This window comes from Oncorhynchus keta, unplaced genomic scaffold (assembly GCF_023373465.1).
Source record: "Oncorhynchus keta strain PuntledgeMale-10-30-2019 unplaced genomic scaffold, Oket_V2 Un_contig_2676_pilon_pilon, whole genome shotgun sequence".
NCBI lineage: Eukaryota > Metazoa > Chordata > Actinopteri > Salmoniformes > Salmonidae > Oncorhynchus > Oncorhynchus keta.
In genome coordinates this window covers 70,001-96,833 of record NW_026285158.1, presented here as the reverse complement: position 1 = coordinate 96,833, position 26,833 = coordinate 70,001, and the positions used below count along the sequence as shown (strand labels likewise).

Here is a 26,833-nt window from a genome sequence, read left to right as displayed (position 1 = left end):
AGTGTTTACACTGAACAGGTGACAGCTGCACCTGCCGGGGTAGAGAACGGCTTCACAGGGATTGGTGGATTACTGAAACCAGCAAGCCATCCGATTGGCTGAAATGGAATGTGTCACCGGGAGGTATATTAGGGCGGCTCTCTAGACGCTGCATCATGATCTGAGGTCAGTTTTATGTTTTTCCCCTTCTGAGGGTGAAGGTCACCCTGTCCTTATACAGGTCTAGGGTCAGGATTGGGGAGGATAAGCTGATCCTAGACCTGTCCTTATACAGGTCTAGGGTCAGGATTGGGGAGGATAAGCTGATCCTAGACCTGTCCTTATACTGGTCTAGGGTCAGGATTGGGGAGGATAAACTGATCCTAGACCTGTCCTTATACAGGTCTAGGGTCAGGATTGGGGAGGATAAACTGATCCTAGACCTGTCCTTATACAGGTCTAGGGTCAGGATTGGGGAGGATAAGCACCCTGGGGTCATCACTGATCCTAGACCTGTCCTTATACAGGTCTAGGGTCAGGATTGGGAGGGATAAGCTGATCCTAGACCTGTCCTTATACAGGTCTAGGGACAGGATTGAGGAGGATCAGCTGATCCTAGACCTGTCCTTATGGCAGGTCTAGGGTCAGGATTGGGGAGGATAAGCTGATCCTAGACCTGTCCTTATACAGGTCTAGGGTCAGGATTGGGGAGGATAAGCTGATCCTAGACCTGTCCTTATACAGGTCTAGGGTCAGGATTGGGGAGGATAAGCTGATCCTAGACCTGTCCTTATACTGGTCTAGGGTCAGGATTGGGGAGGATAAACTGATCCTAGACCTGTCCTTATACAGGTCTAGGGTCAGGATTGGGGAGGATAAGCTGATCCTAGACCTGTCCTTATACAGGTCTAGGGTCAGGATTGGGGAGGATAAGCTGATCCTAGACCTGTCCTTATACAGGTCTAGGGACAGGATTGGGGAGGATAAGCTGATCCTAGACCTGTCCTTATACAGGTCTAGGGTCAGGATTGGGGAGGATAAGCTGATCCTAGACCTGTCCTTATACAGGTCTAGGGTCAGGATTGGGGAGGATAAGCTGATCCTAGACCTGTCCTTATACAGGTCTAGGGTCAGGATTGGGGAGGATAAGCTGATCCTAGACCTGTCCTTATACAGGTCTAGGGTCAGGATTGGGGAGGATAAGCTGATCCTAGACCTGTCCTTATACAGGTAAATTCTGCCAGGAAAGTGGCAATTATAAGAGGGTTTTCATGTTGATGCTTAATGCAAGAAATGATATAAAATTGTCCATAAAATCTAGATAAATAAACAATAATCCTGAAGTTACCTATGACTGAAACACAGCCCAGTGGTGCGATGAGGGAGGCCGGGGCGAAGCCGTAGGCTGCGAAGTTCCCCAGCTCCCCGAGTCCCATCAGACCCACGCCACTCCACCACAGCACCGAGGTGTAGTAGGGCCTGGAGTCGCCGAGCTGGGACTGGCGCATGTGGGCGTATTTCTGACAGCGAGAGGACAGGGCACAGAGTCAAAAGAACAGCACTTCATTCACATGTTAAAGAGGAGCATTGGGGAAATACACAAATAATACAGTAGCTAACATAACATCAGTAAACACTAGTGTTGTATCTCATAGTACTGTACAATAAAACAGGGCCTCATAGTAAAAAAACACTAGTGTTGTATCTCATAGTACTGTACAGGGCCTCATTAAAACACTAGTGTTGTATCTCATAGTACTGTACAGGGCCTCATTAAAACACTAGTGTTGTATCTCATAGTACTGTACAGCCTCATTAAAACACTAGTGTTGTATCTCATAGTACTGTACAGGGCCTCATTAAAACACTAGTGTTGTATCTCATAGTACTGTACAGGGCCTCATTAAAACACTAGTGTTGTATCTCATAGTACTGTACAGGGCCTCATTAAAACACTAGTGTTGTTTCTCATAGTACTGTACAGGGCCTCAATAAAACACTAGTGTTGTATCTCATAGTACTGTACACAGCCTCATTAAAACACTAGTGTTGTATCTCATAGTACTGTACAGGGCCTCATTAAAACACTAGTGTTGTATCTCATAGTACTGTACAGGGCCTCAATAAAACACTAGTGTTGTATCTCATAGTACTGTACAGGGCCTCATTAAAACACTAGTGTTGTATCTCATAGTACTGTACAGGGCCTCATTAAAACACTAGTGTTGTATCTCATAGTACTGTACAGGGCCTCAATAAAACACTAGTGTTGTTTCTGTACACAGCCTCATTAAAACACTAGTGTTGTATCTCATAGTACTGTACAGGGCCTCATTAAAACACTAGTGTTGTATCTCATAGTACTGTACACAGCCTCATTAAAACACTAGTGTTGTATCTCATAGTACTGTACATCCTAAAACACTAGTGTTGTATCTCATAGTACTGTACAGGGCCTCATTAAAACACTAGTGTTGTATCTCATAGTACTGTACACAGCCTCATTAAAACACTAGTGTTGTTTCTGTACACAGCCACATTAAAACACTAGTGTTGTACACAGCCTCATTAAAACACTAGTGTTGTATCTGTACACAGCCTCATTAAAACACTAGTGTTGTATCTCATAGTACTGTACACAGCCTCATTAAAACACTAGTGTTGTATCTCATAGTACTGTACAGCCTCATTAAAACACTAGTGTTGTATCTCATAGTACTGTACAGGGCCTCATTAAAACACTAGTGTTGTATCTCATAGTACTGTACAGGGCCTCATTAAAACACTAGTGTTGTATCTCATAGTACTGGGCCTCATTAAAACACTAGTGTTGTATCTCATAGTACTGTACACGGCCTCATTAAAACACTAGTGTTGTATCTCATAGTACTGTACAGGGCCTCATTAAAACACTAGTGTTGTATCTCATAGTACTGTACACAGCCTCATTAAAACACTAGTGTTGTATCTCATAGTACTGTACAGGGCCTCATTAAAACACTAGTGTTGTATCTCATAGTACTGTACACAGCCTCATTAAAACACTAGTGTTGTTTCTGTAGTACACAGCCTCATTAAAACACTAGTGTTGTATCTCATAGTACTGTACAGGGCCTCATTAAAACACTAGTGTTGTATCTCATAGTACTGTACATTAAAACACTAGTGTTGTTTCTCATAGTACTGTACAGGGCCTCAATAAAACACTAGTGTTGTATCTCATAGTACTGTACAGGGCCTCATTAAAACACTAGTGTTGTATCTCATAGTACTGTACAGGGCCTCATTAAAACACTAGTGTTGTATCTCATAGTACTGTACAGGGCCTCATTAAAACACTAGTGTTGTATCTCATAGTACTGTACAGGGCCTCATTAAAACACTAGTGTTGTATCTCATAGTACTGTACACAGCCTCATTAAAACACTAGTGTTGTATCTCATAGTACTGTACAGGGCCTCATTAAAACACTAGTGTTGTATCTCATAGTACTGTACAGGGCCTCATTAAAACACTAGTGTTGTATCTCATAGTACTGTACACAGCCTCATTAAAACACTAGTGTTGTATCTCATAGTACTGTACAGGGCCTCAATAAAACACTAGTGTTGTATCTCATAGTACTGTACAGGGCCTCATTAAAACACTAGTGTTGTATCTCATAGTACTGTACAGGGCCTCATTAAAACACTAGTGTTGTATCTCATAGTACTGTACATTAAAACACTAGTGTTGTATCTCATAGTACTGTACACAGCCTCATTAAAACACTAGTGTTGTATCTCATAGTACTGTACAGGGCCTCATTAAAACACTAGTGTTGTATCTCATAGTACTGTACAGGGCCTCAATAAAACACTAGTGTTCTATCTCATAGTACTGTACACAGCCTCATTAAAACACTAGTGTTGTTTCTGTACACAGCCTCATTAAAACACTAGTGTTGTATCTCATAGTACTGTACAGGGCCTCATTAAAACACTAGTGTTGTATCTCATAGTACTGTACACAGCCTCATTAAAACACTAGTGTTGTATCTCATAGTACTGTACAGGGCCTCATTAAAACACTAGTGTTGTATCTCATAGTACTGTACAGGGCCTCATTAAAACACTAGTGTTGTATCTCATAGTACTGTACACAGCCTCATTAAAACACTAGTGTTGTTTCTGTACACAGCCTCATTAAAACACTAGTGTTGTTTCTGTACACAGCCTCATTAAAACACTAGTGTTGTTTCTGTACACAGCCTCATTAAAACACTAGTGTTGTTTCTCATAGTACTGTACACAGCCTCATTAAAACACTAGTGTTGTACACAGCCTCATCACTAGTGTTGTATCTCTGTACAGGGCCTCATTAAAACACTAGTGTTGTATCTGTACAGGGCCTCATTAAAACACTAGTGTTGTATCTCATAGTACTGTACACGGCCTCATTAAAACACTAGTGTTGTATCTCATAGTACTGTACAGGGCCTCAATAAAACACTAGTGTTGTATCTCATAGTACTGTACAGGGCCTCATTAAAACACTAGTGTTGTATCTCATAGTACTGTACATTAAAACACTAGTGTTGTATCTCATAGTACTGTACACGGCCTCATTAAAACACTAGTGTTGTTTCTGTACACAGCCTCATTAAAACACTAGTGTTGTATCTCATAGTACTGTACATTAAAACACTAGTGTTGTATCTCATAGTACTGTACATTAAAACACTAGTGTTGTTTCTCATAGTACTGTACACTAAAACACTAGTGTTGTTTCTCATAGTACTGTACAGGGCCTCATTAAAACACTAGTGTTGTATCTCATAGTACTGTACACAGCCTCATTAAAACACTAGTGTTGTATCTCATAGTACTGTACAGGGCCTCATTAAAACACTAGTGTTGTATCTCATAGTACTGTACAGGGCCTCATTAAAACACTAGTGTTGTATCTCATAGTACTGTACACAGCCTCATTAAAACACTAGTGTTGTATCTCATAGTACTGTACAGGGCCTCATTAAAACACTAGTGTTGTATCTCATAGTACTGTACAGGGCCTCATTAAAACACTAGTGTTGTATCTCATAGTACTGTACAGGGCCTCATTAAAACACTAGTGTTGTATCTCATAGTACTGTACAGGGCCTCATTAAAACACTAGTGTTGTATCTCATAGTACTGTACAGGGCCTCATTAAAACACTAGTGTTGTATCTCATAGTACTGTACACGGCCTCATTAAAACACTAGTGTTGTATCTCATAGTACTGTACACGGCCTCATTAAAACACTAGTGTTGTATCTGTACACAGCCTCATTAAAACACTAGTGTTGTTTCTGTACACAGCCTCATTAAAACACTAGTGTTGTATCTCATAGTACTGTACACAGCCTCATTAAAACACTAGTGTTGTATCTCATAGTACTGTACAGGGCCTCAATAAAACACTAGTGTTGTATCTCATAGTACTGTACAGGGCCTCATTAAAACACTAGTGTTGTATCTCATAGTACTGTACACAGCCTCATTAAAACACTAGTGTTGTATTCTAGTACTGTCATTAAAACACTAGTGTTGTATCTCATAGTACTGTACACAGCCTCATTAAAACACTAGTGTTGTATCTCATAGTACTGTCATTAAAACACTAGTGTTGTATCTCATAGTACTGTACACAGCCTCATTAAAACACTAGTGTTGTATCTCATAGTACTGTACAGGCCTCATTAAAACACTAGTGTTGTATCTCATAGTACTGTACACGGCCTCATTAAAACACTAGTGTTGTATCTCATAGTACTGTACAGGGCCTCAATAAAACACTAGTGTTGTATCTCATAGTACTGTACAGGGCCTCATTAAAACACTAGTGTTGTATCTCATAGTACTGTACACAGCCTCATTAAAACACTAGTGTTGTATCTCATAGTACTGTACACAGCCTCATTAAAACACTAGTGTTGTTTCTCATAGTACTGTACACGGCCTCATTAAAACACTAGTGTTGTATCTCATAGTACTGTACAGGGCCTCATTAAAACACTAGTGTTGTATCTCATAGTACTGTACACAGCCTCATTAAAACACTAGTGTTGTATCTCATAGTACTGTACATTAAAACACTAGTGTTGTATCTCATAGTACTGTACACGGCCTCATTAAAACACTAGTGTTGTATCTCATAGTACTGTACACAGCCTCAATAAAACACTAGTGTTGTATCTCATAGTACTGTACAGGGCCTCAATAAAACACTAGTGTTGTTTCTCATAGTACTGTACACTAAAACACTAGTGTTGTATCTCATAGTACTGTACACAGCCTCATTAAAACACTAGTGTTGTATCTCATAGTACTGTACACGGCCTCATTAAAACACTAGTGTTGTATCTGTACAGGGCCTCATTAAAACACTAGTGTTGTTTCTCATAGTACTGTACAGGGCCTCATTAAAACACTAGTGTTGTTTCTCATAGTACTGTACAGGGCCTCATTAAAACACTAGTGTTGTATCTGTACACGGCCTCATTAAAACACTAGTGTTGTATCTCATAGTACTGTACACAGCCTCATTAAAACACTAGTGTTGTATCTGTACACAGCCTCCCGGCCTCCTAAAACAAACCCTTACCTGTATATTCAGAGAAATGCTGATGAGGAAGTTCCCACATATCGAAATGATGATTCCCAGGAGATAAGTCTGAAAAACAACAGCAAAACAGATCAGAAGGAAACCTCTGAGTATCATCCCGACCTCATCCCATAGAGTGACCTCATCCCGTAGAGGAGAACGCCACTGGACGAGTGACCTCATCCCATAGAGTGACCTCATCCCATAGAGAAGGACACTGGACGAGTGACCTCATCCCATAGAGGAGAACGCCACTGGACGAGTGACCTCATCCCATAGAGAACGCCAGTGGACGAGTGACCTCATCCCATAGAGAAGGACACATCATCCCATAGAGAACGCCACTGGACGAGTGACCTCATCCTGTAGAGAATGCCACTGGACGAGTGACCTCATCCCGTAGAGAACGCCACTGGACGAGTGACCTCATCCCATAGAGAACGCCAGTGGACGAGTGACCTCATCCCATAGAGAACGCCACTGGACGAGTGACCTCATCCCATAGAGAACGCCACTGGACGAGTGACCTCATCCCATAGAGAAGGACACATCATCCCATAGAGAACGCCACTGGACGAGTGACCTCATCCCATAGAGAAGGACACATCATCCCATAGAGAACGCCACTGGACGAGTGACCTCATCCCATAGAGAACGCCACTGGACGAGTGACCTCATCCCATAGAGGAGAACGCCACTGGACGAGTGACCTCATCCCATAGAGGAGAACGCCACTGGACGAGTGACCTCATCCCATAGAGGAGAACGCCACTGGACGAGTGACCTCATCCCATAGAGAACGCCAGTGGACGAGTGACCTCATCCCATAGAGAAGGACACATCATCCCATAGAGAACGCCACTGGACGAGTGACCTCATCCTGTAGAGAATGCCACTGGACGGGTGACCTCATCCCGTAGAGAACGCCACTGGACGAGTGACCTCATCCCGTAGAGGAGAACGCCACTGGACGAGTGACCTCATCCCGTAGAGGAGAACGCCACTGGACGAGTGACCTCATCCCGTAGAGGAGAACGCCACTGGACGAGTGACCTCATCCCGTAGAGGAGAACGCCACTGGACGAGTGACCTCATCCCGTAGAGGAGAACGCCACTGGACGAGTGACCTCATCCCGTAGAGGAGAACGCCACTGGACGAGTGACCTCATCCCGTAGAGGAGAACGCCACTGGACGAGTGACCTCATCCCGTAGAGGAGAACGCCACTGGACGAGTGACCTCATCCCATAGAGGAGAACGCCACTGGACGAGTGACCTCATCCCATAGAGTGACCTCATCCCGTAGAGGAGAACGCCACTGGACGAGTGACCTCATCCCGTAGAGAACGCCACTGGACGAGTGACCTCATCCCGTAGAGAAGGACACATCATCCCATAGAGAACGCCACTGGACGAGTGACCTCATCCCGTAGAGAACGCCACTGGACGAGTGACCTCATCCCGTAGAGAACGCCACTGGACGAGTGACCTCATCCCGTAGAGAACGCCACTGGACGAGTGACCTCATCCCGTAGAGAACGCCACTGGACGAGTGACCTCATCCCGTAGAGAACGCCACTGGACGAGTGACCTCATCCCGTAGAGAACGCCACTGGACGAGTGACCTCATCCCGTAGAGAACGCCACTGGACGAGTGACCTCATCCCATAGAGAACGCCACTGGACGAGTGACCTCATCCCGTAGAGAACGCCACTGGACGAGTGACCTCATCCCGTAGAGAACGCCACTGGACGAGTGACCTCATCCCGTAGAGAACGCCACTGGACGAGTGACCTCATCCCGTAGTGAACGCCACTGGACGAGTGACCTCATCCCATAGAACAGTCACTGGAGGTGACCTCATCCAGTCAGAGGACGGGGTGGGGGTGACCTCATCCCGTCATTGGAGGGGTGGGGTGACCTCATCCCGTAGTCACTGGAGGGTGACCTCATCCCATAGTGAGTCACTAGATGAGTGACCTCATCCCAGTCAGTGAACGGGGTGGGGGTCTGCTATAGCCAGTCATTGGAGGGGGGGGGGGTCTGCTATAGCCAGTCATTGGAGGTGAGGGGGTCTGCTATAGCCAGTCATTGGAGGTGAGGGGGTCTGCTATAGCCAGTCATTGGAGGGGTGGGGGTCTGCTATAGCCAGTCATTGGAGGGGGTGGGGGTCTGCTATAGCCAGTCATTGGAGGGGGGGGGTCCTATAGCCAGTCATTGGAGGGGGTGGGGGTCTGCTATAGCCAGTCATTGGAGGGGGGTCTGCTATAGCCAGTCATTGGAGGGGGGGGGTCTGCTATCGCCAGTCATTGGAGGGGGAGGGGGGTCTGCTATAGCCAGTCATTGGAGGGGGCCAATGAGCCTGGGGGGGTCTGCTATAGCCAGTCATTGGAGGGGGGGGGTCTGCTATAGCCAGTCATTGGAGGGGGGGGGGCCTGCTAGGGTGGCCAGTCATTGGAGGGGGGGGTGGCTGCTATAGCCAGTCATTGGAGGGGGGGGGGGGGGTCTGCTATAGCCAGTCATTGGAGGGGGAGGGGGGTCTGCTATAGCCAGTCATTGGAGGGGAGGGGGGCCTGCTATAGCCAGTCATTGGAGGGGGTGGGGGTCTGCTATCGCCAGTCATTGGAGGGGGGGGGTCTGCTATAGCCAGTCATTGGAGGGGGAGGGGGGGGTCTGCTATAGCCAGTCATTGGAGGGGGGGGTCTGCTATAGCCAGTCATTGGAGGGGGGGGGGCCTGCTATAGCCAGTCATTGGAGGGGGGGTCTGCTATAGCCAGTCATCGGAGGGGGTCGGGGGGAGGGTGCTATAGCCAGTCATTGGAGGGGGAGGGGGGCCTGCTATAGCCAGTCATTGGAGGGGGGTCTGCTATAGCCAGTCATTGGAGGGGGGCCTGCTATAGCCAGTCATCGGAGGGGGTCGGGGGTCTGCTATAGCCAGTCAGTGGAGGAGGGGGGGGGTCTGCTATAGCCAGTCAGTGGAGCCAGTCAGGGGGGTCTGCTACAGCCAGTCAGTGGAAGATGGGGGGGGCAATGAGCCTGTCAGTGGAGGAGGGGGCCAATGAGCCTGTCATAGGGAGCCAATGAGCCTGGAAGATGAGGGTGGCCAATGAGCCTGTCGTAGGGAGGGTGGCCAATGAGCCTGTCATAGGGAGGGTGGCCAATGAGCCTGTCATAGGGAGGGTGGCCAATGAGCCTGTCATAGGGAGGGTGGCCAATGAGCCTGTCATAGGGAGGGTGGCCAATGAGCCTGTCATAGGGAGGGTGGCCAATGAGCCTGTCATAGGGAGGGTGGCCAATGAGCCTGTCATAGGGAGGGTGGCCAATGAGCCTGTCATAGGGAGGGTGGCCAATGAGCCTGTCATAGGGAGGGTGGCCAATGAGCCTGTCGTAGGGAGGGTGGCCAATGAGCCTGTCATAGGGAGGGTGGCCAATGAGCCTGTCGTAGGGAGGGTGGCCAATGAGCCTGTCGTAGGGAGGGTGGCCAATGAGCCTGTCGTAGGGAGGGTGGCCAATGAGCCTGTCGTAGGGAGGGTGGCCAATGAGCCTGTCGTAGGGAGGGTGGCCAATGAGCCTGTCGTAGGGAGGGTGGCCAATGAGCCTGTCGTAGGGAGGGTGGCCAATGAGCCTGTCGTAGGGAGGGTGGCCAATGAGCCTGTCGTAGGGAGGGTGGCCAATGAGCCTGTCATAGGGAGGGTGGCCAATGAGCCTGTCATAGGGAGGGTGGCCAATGAGCCTGTCATAGGGAGGGTGGCCAATGAGCCTGTCATCCCTGTTAATCCCATAAACCATCTCCAATGTCACCCGGCCTCACAACCGCAAACCGGGTGTATGGCGTGGTGTGGTCGAGCGGTTTACTGATGTCAACATTGTGAACAGAGTGCCCCATTGTGGAGTTATGGTATGGCCAGGAATAAACTACAGACAACTAACAACTGTATATTATCTATGGTCATTTGAAAGCACAGATATACCGTGACGAGATCCCGAGGCCCCATTGTGGTGCCATTCATCCGCCGCCATCACCTCATGTTTCAGCGTGATAATGCACGGCCCCATGTCGCAAGGATCTGTACACTTCCTGGAAGCTGACATTTTTTTCCCAGTTCTTCCATGGTCTGCATTCTCACTAGACATGTCACCCCATTGAAGAGGAGTATATATACACATACTCACTAAACATGTCACCCCATTGAAGAGGAGTATATATACATACTCACTAGACATGTCACCCCATTGAAGAGGAGTATATATACATACTCACTAGACATGTCACCCCATTGAAGAGGAGTATATATACACATACTCACTAAACATGTCACCCCATTGAGGAGTATATATACATACTCACTAAACATGTCACCCCATTGAAGAGGAGTATATATACATACTCACTAGACATGTCACCCCATTGAAGAGGAGTATATATATACACATACTCACTAGACATGTCACCCCATTGAAGAGGAGTATATATACACACTCACTAGACATGTCACCCCATTGAAGAGGAGTATATATACATACTCACTAGACATGTCACCCCATTGAAGAGGAGTATATATACACACTCACTAGACATGTCACCCCATTGAAGAGGACATGTATATATATACATACTCACTAGACATGTCACCCCATTGAAGAGGAGTATATATACATACTCACTAGACATGTCACCCCATTGAAGAGGAGTATATATACACATACTCACTAGACATGTCACCCCATTGAAGAGGAGTATATATACATACTCACTAGACATGTCACCCCATTGAAGAGGAGTATATATACACATACTCACTAGACATGTCACCCCATTGAAGAGGAGTATATATACATACTCACTAGACATGTCACCCCATTGAAGAGGAGTATATATACATACTCACTAGACATGTCACCCCATTGAAGAGGAGTATATATACACATACTCACTAGACATGTCACCCCATTGAAGAGGAGTATATATACATACTCACTAGACATGTCACCCCATTGAAGAGGAGTATATATACATACTCACTAGACATGTCACCCCATTGAAGAGGAGTATATATACATACTCACTAGACATGTCACCCCATTGAAGAGGAGTATATATACACATACTCACTAGACATGTCACCCCATTGAAGAGGAGTATATATACACATACTCACTAGACATGTCACCCCATTGAAGAGGAGTATATATACATACTCACTAGACATGTCACCCCATTGAAGAGGAGTATATATATACATACTCACTAGACATGTCACCCCATTGAAGAGGAGTATATATACATACTCACTAGACATGTCACCCCATTGAAGAGGAGTATATATACATACTCACTAGACATGTCACCCCATTGAAGAGGAGTATATATACATACTCACTAGACATGTCACCCCATTGAAGAGGAGTATATATACATACTCACTAGACATGTCACCCCATTGAAGAGGAGTATATATACATACTCACTAGACATGTCACCCCATTGAAGAGGAGTGGGGACAACATTCCACAGGCCACAATCAACAGCCTGATCAACTCTATGTGAAGGACATGTGTCTCGCTGCATGAGGTAAATAGTGGTGACACCAGATACTGACTGGTTTTCTGATCCACACCAGATACTGACTGGGTCTCTGATCCACGCCCCCTACCTTTATTTAAGGGATCTGTGACCAGCAGATGCATATCTGTAATGTGAAACCAATGGATTAGAGCCTCATGAATTTATTTAAATGATTTTTTTATTTGAACGGTAAAATCAGTCACATCTTTTGAAATTGTTTTTTGTTTATATTTTTTGTTCAGTTTAAAAATATGTAGATTTTTGTTGGCAGTTACTTCAATATTATTTTGTTTTAATGGATTTCTAAAAATATTTTAGAAGACTTTTATGTTGACCCCTTTCCCATCTTTTAGAATGGTTGAATATATATATATATATATGCCTTAATTCGTTAAAAAATATCTATAGAAAATATAAACAATATAGACTCCTAGCTTTCATTTGACACCCAATTTAACACGTTTCTATGAACTTGTCATGTTGGTTCTCATGGGTCCTTTTTACATGGAATTGCACAGTAGTATTGATCAGCCCATTCACTCAGAGGGAACAGAGGTCTGGCTTCCTTGTAGCAGGAAGGGCAAACATAACAAAGGCCACAAGCAGGCTGGCACACGAGGGAGTGTCCTACTTGGCAAACATGACCGAATTGGCCTGGCAGGTCCGTTTTGGCCGGGGTGCTTCTTACAGTAGACTGCCCAGTTGGAAGACGTTCCACTACTAAGACAAAGATTTGTATCCAACAACACACAGAGATCTACTATAATCTGCTAATCCATGGACTGATGACCTCCTCCTGTACAGGACATACAGTACATCTGATACTTGTACCCTGCATAATGAGGTCAATATTTTAGCAACAGATTACATGTAACAGCACATAATCATGTATTCGTTTTCCATTCAGACAGACTCTGCAGTTGTTTCAAAGACTCCCAAGAAATTCCACCTTCATTCCTGACTATTCTGTCCCTAACATTCTACCCCAGAGTGTTCTAACTCTGTCCCTAACATTATACCCCAGAGTGTTCTAACTCTGTCCCTAACATTCTACCCCAGAGTGTTCTAACTATGTCCCTAACATTCTACCCCAGAGCGTTCTAACTCTGTCCCTAACATTCTACCCCAGAGCGTTCTAACTCTGTCCCTAACATTCTACCCCAGAGCGTTCTAACTCTGTCCCTAACATTCTACCCCAGAGCGTTCTAACTCTGTCCCTAACATTCTACCCCAGAGCGTTCTAACTCTGTCCCTAACATTCTACCCCAGAGCGCTCTAACTCTGTCCCTAACATTCTACCCCAGAGCGTTCTAACTCTGTCCCTAACATTCTACCCCAGAGCGTTCTAACTCTGTCCCTAACATTCTACCCCAGAGCGTTCTAACTGTCCCTAATATTCTACCCCAGAGCGCTCTAACTCTGTCCCTAACATTCTACCCCAGAGCGCTCTAACTCTGTCCCTAACATTCTACCCCAGAGCGCTCTAACTCTGTCCCTAACATTCTACCCCAGAGCGCTCTAACTCTGTCCCTAACATTCTACCCCAGAGTGCATTAACTCTGTCCCTAACATTCTACCCCAGAGTGCTCTAACTCTGTCCCTAACATTCTACCCCAGAGTGCTCTCTATAGGGCCTAACATCCTACCCCAGAGTGTTCTCTATAGGGCCTAACATTCTACCCCAGAGTGTTCTCTATAGGGCCTAACATTCTACCCCAGAGTGTTCTCTATAGGGCCTAACATTCTACCCCAGAGTGTTCTCTATAGGGCCTAACATTCTACCCCAGAGTGCTCTAACTCTGTCCTAACATTCTACCCCAGAGTGCTCTCTATAGGGCCTAACATCCTACCCCAGAGTGTTCTCTATAGGGCCTAACATTCTACCCCAGAGTGTTCTCTATAGGGCCTAACATTCTACCCCAGAGTGTTCTCTATAGGGCCTAACATTCTACCCCAGAGTGTTCTCTATAGGGCCTAACATTCTACCCCAGAGTGTTCTCTATAGGGCCTAACATTCTACCCCAGAGTGTTCTCTATAGGGCCTAACATTCTACCCCAGAGTGTTCTCCATAGGGCCTAACATTCTACCCCAGAGTGTTCTCTATAGGGCCTAACATTCTACCCCAGAGTGTTCTCTATAGGGCCTAACATTCTACCCCAGAGTGTTCTCTATAGGGCCTTACATTCTACCCCAGAGTGTTCTCTATAGGGCCTAACATTCCACCCCAGAGTGTTCTCTATAGGGCCTAACATTCTACCCCAGAGTGTTCTCTATAGGGCCTTGCATTCTACCCCAGAGTGTTCTCTATAGGGCCTAACATTCTACCCCAGATTGTTCTCTATAGGGCCTAACATAATCTAATTTGAGTGCTGCTTCCTGCATCTCCTCTCTCTGGGTCTGACCAGGTCTGAAGAGGTGACAGAACAGAACTCTCTCTGGGTCTGAAGAGGTGACAGAACAGAACTCTCTCTCTGGGTCTGAAGAGGTGACAGAACAGAACTCTATCTCTGGGTCTGAAGAGGTGACAGAACAGAACTCTATCTCTGGGTCTGAAGAGGTGACAGAACAGAACTCTATCTCTGGGTCTGAAGAGGTGACAGAACAGAACTCTATCTCTGGGTCTGAAGAGGTGACAGAACAGAACTCTCTCTCTGGGTCTGAAGACGTGACAGAACAGAACTCTCTCTGGGTCTGAAGACGTGACAGAACAGAACTCTCTCTGGGTCTGAAGACGTGACAGAACAGAACGCTCTCTGGGTCTGAAGACGTGACAGAACAGAACTCTCTCTGGGTCTGAAGACGTGACAGAACAGAACTCTCTCTGGGTCTTAAGAGGTGACAGAACAGAATGAGACTGATGTTCTCCTCCCCACTGTCTCCCTCGGTGTCCAGGGGGTGGACAGCGTGTTTCTTTGTGCTACGTGACAATGAAGAACTGTGACGGGCTGGGGATGGAGGAAGGGGATAAAGAGATGGGCTGATCCGTGGCCTCTGACCTGGGAGGGGAGGAGGGAAGGGAGAGAGCAGGCTGGGGTATTGAGTTATCTCAGAGCTGCCAGCTGTTCAACCCTTATAGTACAGTAAACCCATTCTCCTGCAGAACAGTCTTTTCTCCTATTTCTACGGTATATGCCTCACACCTCATCTCTGCCCAGGCCCCCCTGACAACGTGGCTGACAGAATTCACCTCGGTCCTCATCTCTGCCCAGGCCCCCCTGACAACGTGGCTGACAGAATTCACCTCGGTCCTCATCTCTGCCCAGGCCCCCCTGACAACGTGGCTGACAGAATTCACCTCGGTCCTCATCTCTGCGATGATGTACCCTGTATAGTAGATGTTTCCTAAGACCCCTTTCCATCAGTTGGTCTAGAAAATCAAAGCCTTTTCTTTATTTCAGAATTTTTAGGATAGAAAATGGTTGAAATATTTATTTATGCCTTAATTTCTCTAAAATATTAGACTGCTAGCTTTCATTTGACCCCCAATGTAAACATGCTTCTATCAACGTCACGTTGGTGCTCATGGGTAATTTGAAATGAAAATGAACTAATACAAAACTCTTTTTGTTTTGTTTTATTGCACTATATAAATGCTCCAGGGATTATTTCAGTTAGCATTTGTCACGTTTTTCTAGATTTACAACATAAAACCACATTTATAAAGCAAACAGTATCCCTTAGGTTTAGTACAGACAACACTAAGAGAGTTTAATAAGCACGTTGCAGAACAGTGATTCAGATATTTTTCCAGAATATAAAAGACAGAAAAATAACGCATCTTTAAGAGGGTTTAGCCATCAGCGACGGAGTTGACAAGCCACTGGAGTTAACAGATAGTCTGACATGGGTTTTTTTCCCCCACTAGAAATTAAAAGTTAAAATGCAAACATTTGTAAAATATGGAAAATTATGAATAAGAAAATCCTCAATAAAAACAAAGTTTTCTTTCCCCCCATTCAAGTGGTATACAAAGTTGCATTTTAGTTTTTTCCTCAGTTGATTTATGACTAAAAACCTAATGAAAATAAACATATTTGAACCAAAAATCATATCTTAATCTATCAGGTAGATGGAGTTAACAGTTTATGGTTGTGATCATGGTGATTTGAATATTGGTTGTTTAAATTGAAGTAGAGAATATGAAGGTCTTTATAGTGTCGCTCACCTGATTCATTTAGGACTCCGACATTAATGTCCAAATCTCTAAACACATGTTTTGTAGGAAATCACAGTTCTGAGAGAAATATTCTTCAATGTCACAGAGAGGGATTTGCAAGAAACTTCACAAGATCATTTCCCAGTTAATATTAATTATTGACCGTTTTTAGAATTGGTCAACTTTTTTTTGAGAGTTCGGAATTGGGATCGTTTGTCCCAGACAAGGGCATATCCGGTCCCAGAGCGGACATGGAAATAATAATTATAATATTTAAAATATTAGGACAATTCCTAAAAAATAAAAATAAATCTTTCCCCTTAAAAAAAAAATCGATAAATGTATTTAATCTCGAATAATAATACAAAATAATATTTGTTTCAACTAATAAGAAATAAAGTTTCCCTGCCGTGCAAGGATAGTGCGGACGTTTAAGAGTCAGTGAGTTACTAGTTGCCTACCTTCAGCGGATTCTCCCGGATTTCGGTGAACGGAGACGGTTGAGATGAATTCTGTCCTGTTCTGTTAGAAAACACGCTGTCTAAAGTTGAGTTGTTCGCCATCTTTTCCTCTATCGTAGCCTTTCCTTCCAACTAGGCTACTTCATCGCAACTCCCCTTTTCACATGTTTGCCCGGTTCCAGCCTTGACATCCCGTGAGTTTGAGTCTTTCCTGCCCGGTCAACCGGCAGAAAGTGTCAGTCTGCTCGTCAGTTAACGAGGCGGGGATGCAGCTGGAGAGCACAGAGTTCCCCGGATGTGACCAGTGGCAGACAGTTGTCACTTGTACACAGAATACATGTCATCTAATCTTTTAGAATATAATAATAATAATATAATATTGTGGCGAACGGAAGCAAACACTGGATTTTGGCGTGAAAGGCAGACACCCCACGCATCACGCCGATAGGTGTTTCCCACTTGATGGGAATTGTAACGTGGCTCATATAGCGAGGATCGTTACAATATAATACAATGGACATCCAAAGAATGTTTCAGCGAGTTATCCTTCAAGTTGATTTAATTAATAAATAAACCAAATCAACACAATCTACCATTATGCCACTGATTGCTATTGAACATCATAGCAGTCGCCACCTGGTGGACAATTAGAGAAACGTGAACAGAATCTATAGCGGTATAGACCCAAATAATATCTGTCGAGAATGAATGACACAATCTATAGCGGTATAGACCCAAATAATATCTGTCGAGAATGAAAGACACAATCTATAGCGGTATAGACCCAAATAATATCTGTCAAGAATGAATGACACAATCTATAGCGGTATAGACCCAAATAATATTTTGTCGAGAATGAATGACACAATCTATAGCGGTATAGACCCAAATAATATTTTGTCGAGAATGAATGACACAATCTATAGCGGTATAGACCCAAATAATATTTTGTCGAGAATGAATGACACAATCTATAGCGGTATAGACCCAAATAATATTTTGTCGAGAATGAATGACACAATCTATAGCGGTATAGACCCAAATAATATCTGTCAAGAATGAATGACACAATCTATAGCGGTATAGACCCAAATAATATTTGTCATGAATGAATGACACAATCTATAGCGGTATAGACCCAAATAATATCTGTCAAGAATGAATGACACAATCTATAGCGGTATAGACCCAAATAATATTTGTCATGAATGAATGACACAATCTATAGCGGTATAGACCCAAATAATATCTGTCGAGAATGAATGACACAATCTATAGCGGTATAGACCCAAATAATATTTTGTCGAGAATGAATGACACAATCTATAGCGGTATAGACCCAAATAATATCTGTCAAGAATGAATGACACAATCTATAGCGGTATAGACCCAAATAATATTTGTCATGAATGAATGACACAATCTATAGCGGTATAGACCCAAATAATATCTGTCGAGAATGAATGACACAATCTATAGCGGTATGTATAGACCCAAATAATATCTGTCGAGAATGAATGACACAATCTATAGCGGTATAGACCCAAATAATATCTGTCGAGAATGAAAGACACAATCTATAGCGGTATAGACCCAAATAATATCTGTCAAGAATGAATGACACAATCTATAGCGGTATAGACCCAAATAATATTTTGTCGAGAATGAATGACACAATCTATAGCGGTATAGACCCAAATAATATTTGTCGAGAATGAATGACACAATCTATAGCGGTATAGACCCAAATAATATTTGTCGAGAATGAATGACACAATCTATAGCGGTATAGACCCAAATAATATCTGTCGAGAATGAATGACACAATCTATAGCAGTATAGACCCAAATAATAAGATCTGTCTGTAGCCTTGAAAAAATGACAATATTAAAACCATGTAGTTGTTTCAAGTGTCACTTGTACCCATCCTGTCTGTTGATCTGACAATACTGTCTGTTGTCCTGTCTGTTGATCTGACAATACTGTCTGTTGTCCTGTCTGTTGATCTGACAATACTGTCTGTTGTGCTGACAATACTGTCTGTTGTCCTGACAATACTGTCTGTTGTCCTGTCTGTTGATCTGACAATACTGTCTGTTGTGCTGACAATACTGTCTGTTGTCCTGACAATACTGTCTGTTGTCCTGTCTGTTGATCTGACAATACTGTGTGTTGTGCTGACAATACTGTGTGTTGTGCTGACAATACTGTCTGTTGTCCTGACAATACTGTCTGTTGTACTGACAATACTGTCTGTTGTACTGACAATACTGTCTGTTGTCCTGACAATACTGTGTGTTGTGCTGACAATACTGTCTGTTGTCCTGCCTGTTGATCTGACAATACTGTCTGTTGTCCTGCCTGTTGATCTGACAATACTGTCTGTTGTCCTGCCTGTTGATCTGACAATACTGTCTGTTGTACTGCCTGTTGTCCTGACAATACTGTGTGTTGTCCTGACAATACTGTCTGTTGTCCTGACAATAGTGTCTGTTGTACTGACAATACTGTCTGTTGTCCTGTCTGTTGTACTGACAATACTGTGTGTTGTCTTGTCTGTTTCGCTGACAATACTGCCTGTTGTCCTGACAATACTGTCTGTTGTACAGTCCTTTAGAATACAGTCCTATAGAATACAGTCCTATAGAATACAGTCCCTTAGAATACAGTCCTATAGAATACAGTCCTATAGAATACAGTCCCTTAGAATACAGTCCTATAGAATACAGTCCCTTAGAATACAGTCCTATAGAATACAGTCCCTTAGAATACAGTCCTATAGAATACAGTCCTATAGAATACAGTCATATAGAATACAGTCCCTTAGAATACAGTCCTATAGAATACAGTCCTATAGAATACAGTCCTATAGAATACAGTCCTATAGAATACAGTCCTATAGAATACAGTCATATAGAATACAGTCCTATAGAATACAGTCCTATAGAATACAGTCATATAGAATACAGTCCTATAGAATACAGTCCCTTAGAATACAGTCCTATAGAATACAGTCCTATAGAATACAGTCCCTTAGAATACAGTCCTATAGAATAGTCCTATAGAATACAGTCCCTTAGAATACAGTCCTATAGAATACAGTCCCTTAGAATACAGTCCTATAGAATACAGTCCCTTAGAATACAGTCCTATAGAATACAGTCCCTTAGAATACAGTCCTATAGAATACAGTCCCTTAGAATACAGTCCTATAGAATACAGTCCCTTAGAATACAGTCCTATAGAATACAGTCCTATAGAATACAGTCCTTTAGAATACAGAATACAGTCACATAGAATACAGTCCTTTAGAATACAGTCCATAGAATACAGTCCATTAGAATACAGTCCTATAGAATACAGTCCTATAGAATACAGTCCATTAGAATACAGTCCTATAGAATACAGTCCTATAGAATACAGTCCTTTAGAATACAGTCCTATAGAATACAGTCCTATAGAATACAGTCCTATAGAATACAGTCCTTTAGAATACAGTCCTATAGAATACAGTCCCTTAGAATACAGTCCTATAGAATACAGTCCTATAGAATACAGTCCTTTAGCAACCTGCACTCAGGGGTAGACGTAACATAGTAAACGTAATTCCATGACATCATTTACATTTACATTTAAGTCATTTAGCAGACGCTCTTATCCAGAGCGACTTACAAATTGGTGCATTCACCTTATGACATCCAGTAGAATAGTCACTTTACAATAGTGCATCTAAATCTTAAAGGGGGGTGAGAAGGATTACTTATCCTATCCTAGGATAAGGATAGGATACATAATTAGTATGGTATGTTTTGTATGGTACGTATTCATTTGTGGATGTCTGTCACCCATTTAGTATGCTATGTTTTGTATGGTACGTATTCATTTGTGGATGTCTGTCACCCATTTAGTATGATATGTTACGCATTTGCAAAAACGTATGATATGTTACGAATTCATACTTGTTGTTTGCTAACGTTAACTAGGTGGCTAACACGAATGTTAGCTATGTGGCTAACGTTAGCTAGGCTACGGTTAGGAGTTAGGTTAAAATGTTAAGTCTAGGGTTAGGGAAGGGTTAGCTAACATGCTAAGTAGTTGCAAAGTAGCTAATGATCTAAAATGTTAAAGTTATCCGTGATGAGATTTGAACATGCAACGTTAGATTTTATTTGATTTGAGTTATACCGCCCGACCAACCCCCATACTTTTGTTTTTGCCTTCTGTCTTAGGTCCATACTAAACATAACATGTCATAGCAATTTCAGTGTCCCGGATTTACGTTGACTATGCTACGTCTAGTCTATGAGACCAGACTGGTATGTGTGTGTCCAGTTTGTAGTTTGCGTCACACTCAGACAGACTCCATTACCATCAGGTATAATGTGAGGTGATTATCTACCTGTGAAGGAGAGGAGAATGAATCATAGAGCAGCTTTTTATTTCACAGACACATGTTCAGTCCCAGCCCCCTCCAACCCCCCAGCTCCACCCCCCCCAGCTCCACCCCCCCACCACCCCCAGCTCCAACCCCCCACCACCACTCCCCAGCTGCAGCCCCACCCCCCACAACCCCCAAGTACCAACCCCCCACCACCCCCAGCTCCAACTCCCCAGTCCCCCACCCCCACCACTCCCCAGCTCCAACCCCCACCACCCCAGCTCTATCTCTGGCCTCAGGTTATGGTGATGTGAGCTATTGGCAGCAGTTCAGAATACAACATATGGAAAACTTTATTGACAACATATATCATCCACAGGGCCCTTAACAGCCTAATCTGACTGTAGTTAAAATTCCTCCCACAATGTCCTGGGGTTAAATCTGAACCTTGTGATGTGAGTGGTTGTGGAATGGCCATCTGACAGCTGTGCTCACAGATGAGGTCAGTATATTGTTGACCTTCAGCAATTAATCTGGGTCTATTCTGAGAGGGACGAGAGGGAGATGGGGGAGGAGAGAGAGGGGGAGAGAGAGAGATGGTCAGGGAGGAGAGAGAGATAGGTAGGGAGAGAAAGAGATGGACAGGGAGGAGAGAGAGAGGTAGTGAGAGAGAGAGATGGGCAGGGAAGGAGAGAGAGAGAGATGGGCAGGGAAGGAGAGAGAGAGAGGTAGAGAGAGAGATGAATGGACAGGGAGGAGAGAAAGCGAGGTAGAGAGAGAGATGGACAGAGAGGAGAGAGAGAGAGGTAGAGAGAGAGAAAGAGATAGAGAGAGAGATGGACAGGGAGGAGAGATAGATGGGGGAGGAGAGAGAGAGAGAGAGATGGACAGGGAGGAGACAGAGGCAGAGAGAGAGATGGACAGGGAGGAGAGAGAGAGAGGTAGAGAGATGGACAGGGAGGAGAGAGATAGGTAGAGAGAGAGAGATGGACAGGGAGGAGAGAGAGAGGTAGAGAGAGAGATGGACAGGGAGGAGAGAGAGAGGTAGAGAGAGAGAGATGGACAGGGAGGAGAGAGTGGTAGAGAGAGAGAGATGGACAGGGAGGAGAGAGAGAGGTAGAAAGAGAGAGATGGACAGGGAGGAGAGAGAGAGGTAGAGAGAGAGAGATGGACAGGGAGGAGAGAGTGAGAGATGGACAGGGAAGGAGAGAGAGAGAGATGGACAGGGAGGAGAGAGAGAGAGATGGACAGGGAGGAGAGAGAGGTTGAGAGATGGACAGGGAGGAGAGAGAGGTTGAGAGAGAGAGAGAGGTAGAGAGGATGGACAGGGAGGAGATAGAGAGAGAGATGGACAGGGGGAGGAGAGAGAGGTTGAGAGAGAGAGAGGTAGAGAGAGAGTGATGGACAGGGAGGAGAGAGAGGTTGAGAGAGAGAGGGTAGAGAGATGGACAGGGAGGAGATAGAGAGAGATGGACAGGGAGGAGAGAGAGGTAGAGAGATGAACAGGGAGGAGGTAGAGAGAGAGAGATGGACAGGGAGGGTAAAATATTCCGGGGAACAGCAGTCAGTGGATGAGGTCCACATCAAAACTCCTAAACACACTGCAGACACCCCCTCACACCTCTCTCCATCTCTCTCCCCCTCTCTCTCTCTGGTCCACATCAAAACTCCTAAACACACTGCAGACACCCCCTCACACCTCTCTCCATCTCTCTCTCTCTCTGGTCCACATCAAAACTCCTAAACACACTGCAGACACCCCCTCACACCTCTCTCCATCTCTCTCTATCTCTCTCTCTGGTCCACATCAAAACTCCTAAACACACTGCAGACACCCCTCACCCCTCTCTCCCCTCTCTCTCTCTCTGGTCCACATCAAAACTCCTAAACACACTGCAGACACCCCCTCACACCTCTCTCCATCTCTCTCCCCCTCTCTCTCTCTCTGGTCCACATCAAAACTCCTAAACACACTGCAGACACCCCTCACACCTCTCTCCATCTCTCTCCCCCTCTCTCTCTCTCTGGTCCACATCAAAACTCCTAAACACACTGCAGACACCCCCTCACACCTCTCTCCATCTCTCTCCCCCTCTCTCTCTCTCTGGTCCACATCAAAACTCCTAAACACACTGCAGACACCCCCTCACACCTCTCTCCATCTCTCTCCCCCCTCTCTCTCTCTCTGGTCCACATCAAAACTCCTAAACACACTGCAGACACCCCCTCACACCTCTCTCCATCTCTCTCCCCCTCTCTCTCTCTCTGGTCCACATCAAAACTCCTAAACACACTGCAGACACCCCCTCACACCTCTCTCCATCTCTCTCCCCCTCTCTCTCTCTCTGGTCCACATCAAAACTCCTAAACACACTGCAGACACCCCCTCAAACCTCTCCATCTCTCTCCCCCTCTCTCTCTATCTCTCTCCCTCAATCTCTTTGTACAGCTGACAGGTTACGAGGTGAAACTCATCTGAAGCCTCACAAATGAACCTCCTCCCAGCCAGGACCATATGATTGTAGAATATAAAGAGCCAAGTTCAGGAGGGGGACTTCCATTAGGGGAAGGACTGAGGATAACCCCCCGCACACCACCCCCCCCCTTAAAAGCTCCATTAAGGGAAGGACCCTTAAAGAGAGAGAGATGGATGGAGCTCTACACTGAGGATAACCCCCCCCCCCTACCAGGAGAGCTGAAGAGGACCCTTAAAGACACAGCATGATGGATGGAGCTCTACACTGAGGATAACCCCCCTACCACCCCCAGCTGAAGAGGACCCTTAAAGACACAGCATGATGGATGGAGCTCTACACTGAGGATAACCCCCCCACCACCCCCCAGCTGAAGAGGACCCTTAAAGACACAGCATGATGGATGGAGCTCCACACTGAGGATAACCCCCCCCCCACACACTGAGGATACCCCTCCCCCCAACACCCCCAGCTGAAGAGGACCCTTAAAGACACAGCATGATGGATGGAGCTCCACACTGAGGATAACCCCCCCAGCTGAAGAGGACCCTTAAAGACACAGCATGATGGATGGAGCTCTACACTGAGGATAACCCCCCCCACACTGAGGATAACCCCCTCCCACCCCCCACACTGAGGATAACCCCTCCCCCACCCCCCAAAATCCCCCGTTCTGAAATCTTTCTTCAACGTCTCCACCATCTCAACACCCCTTAAATCATTTTAACTGGGCTTCTGGAGATTTACTTAAGGAGGGGAGATTGGCACAGGGACCTTAGTTTGGATCCAAAATGGCACCCTATTCCCTATATAGGGCACTACTGGCAGACCAGGGCCCTATTCCCTATATAGGGCACTACTGCAGACCATGGCCCTATTCCCTATATATAGAGCACTACTGCAGACCATGGCCCTATTCCCTATATAGGGCACTACTGCAGACCATGGCCCTATTCCCTATATATAGAGCACTACTGCAGACCATGGCCCTATTCCCTATATAGGGCACTACTGCAGACCATGGCCCTATTCCCTATATATAGGGCACTACTGCAGACCATGGCCCTATTCCCTTTTTATAAAGCACTACTGGCAGACCATGGCCCTATTCCCTATATATAGGGCACTACTGCAGACCATGGCCCTATTCCTTATATATAGAGCACTACTGGCAGACCATGGCCCTATTCCCTATATATAGAGCACTACTGGCAGACCATGGCCCTATTCCCTATATATAGAGCACTACTGCAGACCATGGCCCTATTCCCTATATATAGAGCACTACTGGCAGACCATGGCCCTATTCCCTATATATAGAGCACTACTGGCAGACCGTGGCCCTATTCCCTATATATAGAGCACTACTGCAGACCAGGGCCCTATTCCCTATATAGGGCACTACTGCAGACCATGGCCCTATTCCCTATATATAGAGCACTACTGGCAGATCATGGCCCTATTCCCTATATATAGGGCACTACTGGCAGACTGTGGCCCTATTCCCTATATATAGAGCACTACTGGCAGACTGTGGCCCTATTCCCTATATATAGAGCACTACTGCAGACCAGGGCCCTATTCCCTATATAGGGCACTACTGCAGACCATGGCCCTATTCCCTATATATAGGGCACTACTGGCAGATCATGGCCCTATTCCCTATATAGGGCACTACTGGCAGACCATGGCCCTATTCCCTATATAGTACACTACTGGCAGACCGTGGCCCTATTCCCTATATAGAGCACTACTGGCAGACCGTGGCCCTATTCCCTATATATAGAGCACTACTGGCAGACCATGGCCCTATTCCCTATATATAGAGCACTACTGGCAGACCGTGGCCCTATTCCCTATATATAGAGCACTACTGCAGACCAGGGCCCTATTCCCTATATAGGGCACTACTGCAGACCATGGCCCTATTCCCTATATATAGGGCACTACTGGCAGATCATGGCCCTATTCCCTATATAGGGCACTACTGGCAGACCATGGCCCTATTCCCTATATAGTACACTACTGGCAGACCGTGGCCCTATTCCCTATATATAGAGCACTACTGGCAGACCGTGGCCCTATTCCCTATATATAGAGCACTACTGGCAGACCATGGCCCTATTCCTATATAGGGCACTACTGGCAGACCAGGGCCCTATTCCCTATATATAGAGCACTACTGGCAGATCATGGCCCTATTCCCTATATATAGAGCACTACTGGCAGACCATGGCCCTATTCCCTATATAGGGCACTACTGGCAGACCATGGCCCTATTCCCTATATATAGGGCACTACTGGCAGACCATGGCCCTATTCCCTATATATAGGGCACTACTGGCAGACCATGGCCCTATTCCCTATATATAGGGCACTACTGCAGACCATGGCCCTATTCCCTATATATAGGGCACTACTGGCAGACCATGGCCCTATTCCCTATATATAGGGCACTACTGGCAGACCATGGCCCTATTCCCTATATAGGGCACTACTGGCAGACCGTGGCCCTATTCCCTATATATAGGGCACTACTGGCAGACCAGGGGAGGGAAGAGGACAGAACAGGAGGGGACAGAAGGGGAGAGGACAGGAGGGGAGAGGAGGGGACAGGAGAGGAGGGGAGAGGACAGGAGAGGACAGGAGAGGAGGGGAGAGGACAGGAGGGGAGAGGACAGGAGGGGAGAGGAGAGGACAGGAGAGGAGGGGAGAGGACAGGAGGGGAGAGGAGAGGAGGGGAGAGGAGAGGAGAGGAGGGGAGAGGACAGGAGGGGAGAGGAGAGGACAGGAGAGGAGGGGAGAGGACAGGACAGGAGGGGAGAGGACAGGACAGGAGAGGAGGGGAGAGGACAGGAGAGGAGGGGAGAGGACAGGAGGGGGAGAGGAGAGGAGGGGAGGGGAGAGGACAGGAGGGGAGAGGAGAGGACAGGAGAGGAGGGGAGAGGACAGGAGAGGAGAGGAGAGGAGAGGACAGGAGGGGAGAGGAGAGGAGAGGAGAGGAGGGGAGAGGACAGGAGGGGAGAGGAGAGGACAGGAGAGGAGGGGAGAGGACAGGAGGGGAGAGGAGAGGACAGGAGAGGAGGGGAGAGGACAGGCCAGGAGAGGAGGGGACGAGACAAGACAAGACGAGAGTAGAAAAGTGGTAAGAGATGTGTGTCTGCTCAGACATATTTCCAACTCAATTGTCA

At 45.6% G+C, this 26,833-nt stretch overlaps 1 protein-coding gene and 1 long non-coding RNA gene across 2 annotated transcripts in view; both read right to left on the bottom strand.

The window, feature by feature from the left end:
- The window catches only part of LOC127922699 (NIPA-like protein 2), a 52,838-nt gene extending 35,738 nt beyond the window's left edge, over positions 1 to 17,100 (bottom strand). The window contains exons 1-3 of the mRNA XM_052506589.1: positions 16,791 to 17,100; positions 6,607 to 6,675; positions 1,328 to 1,499 (exon numbers count right to left, since the gene is read on the bottom strand). Of these exons, the coding sequence (XP_052362549.1) occupies positions 1,328 to 1,499; positions 6,607 to 6,675; positions 16,791 to 16,892 (343 nt within the window). The 5' untranslated portion in view covers positions 16,893 to 17,100. The remainder of the gene's footprint in view (positions 1 to 1,327; positions 1,500 to 6,606; positions 6,676 to 16,790) is intronic.
- Positions 228 to 1,316, bottom strand: LOC127922696 (uncharacterized). Its single transcript, XR_008111952.1, has 3 exons — positions 818 to 1,316; positions 656 to 763; positions 228 to 314 (listed from the first exon to the last, which is right to left on the bottom strand). It is a non-coding gene; the product is annotated as an uncharacterized LOC127922696 (long non-coding RNA).
- Positions 17,101 to 26,833: the final 9,733 nt, after the last annotated feature.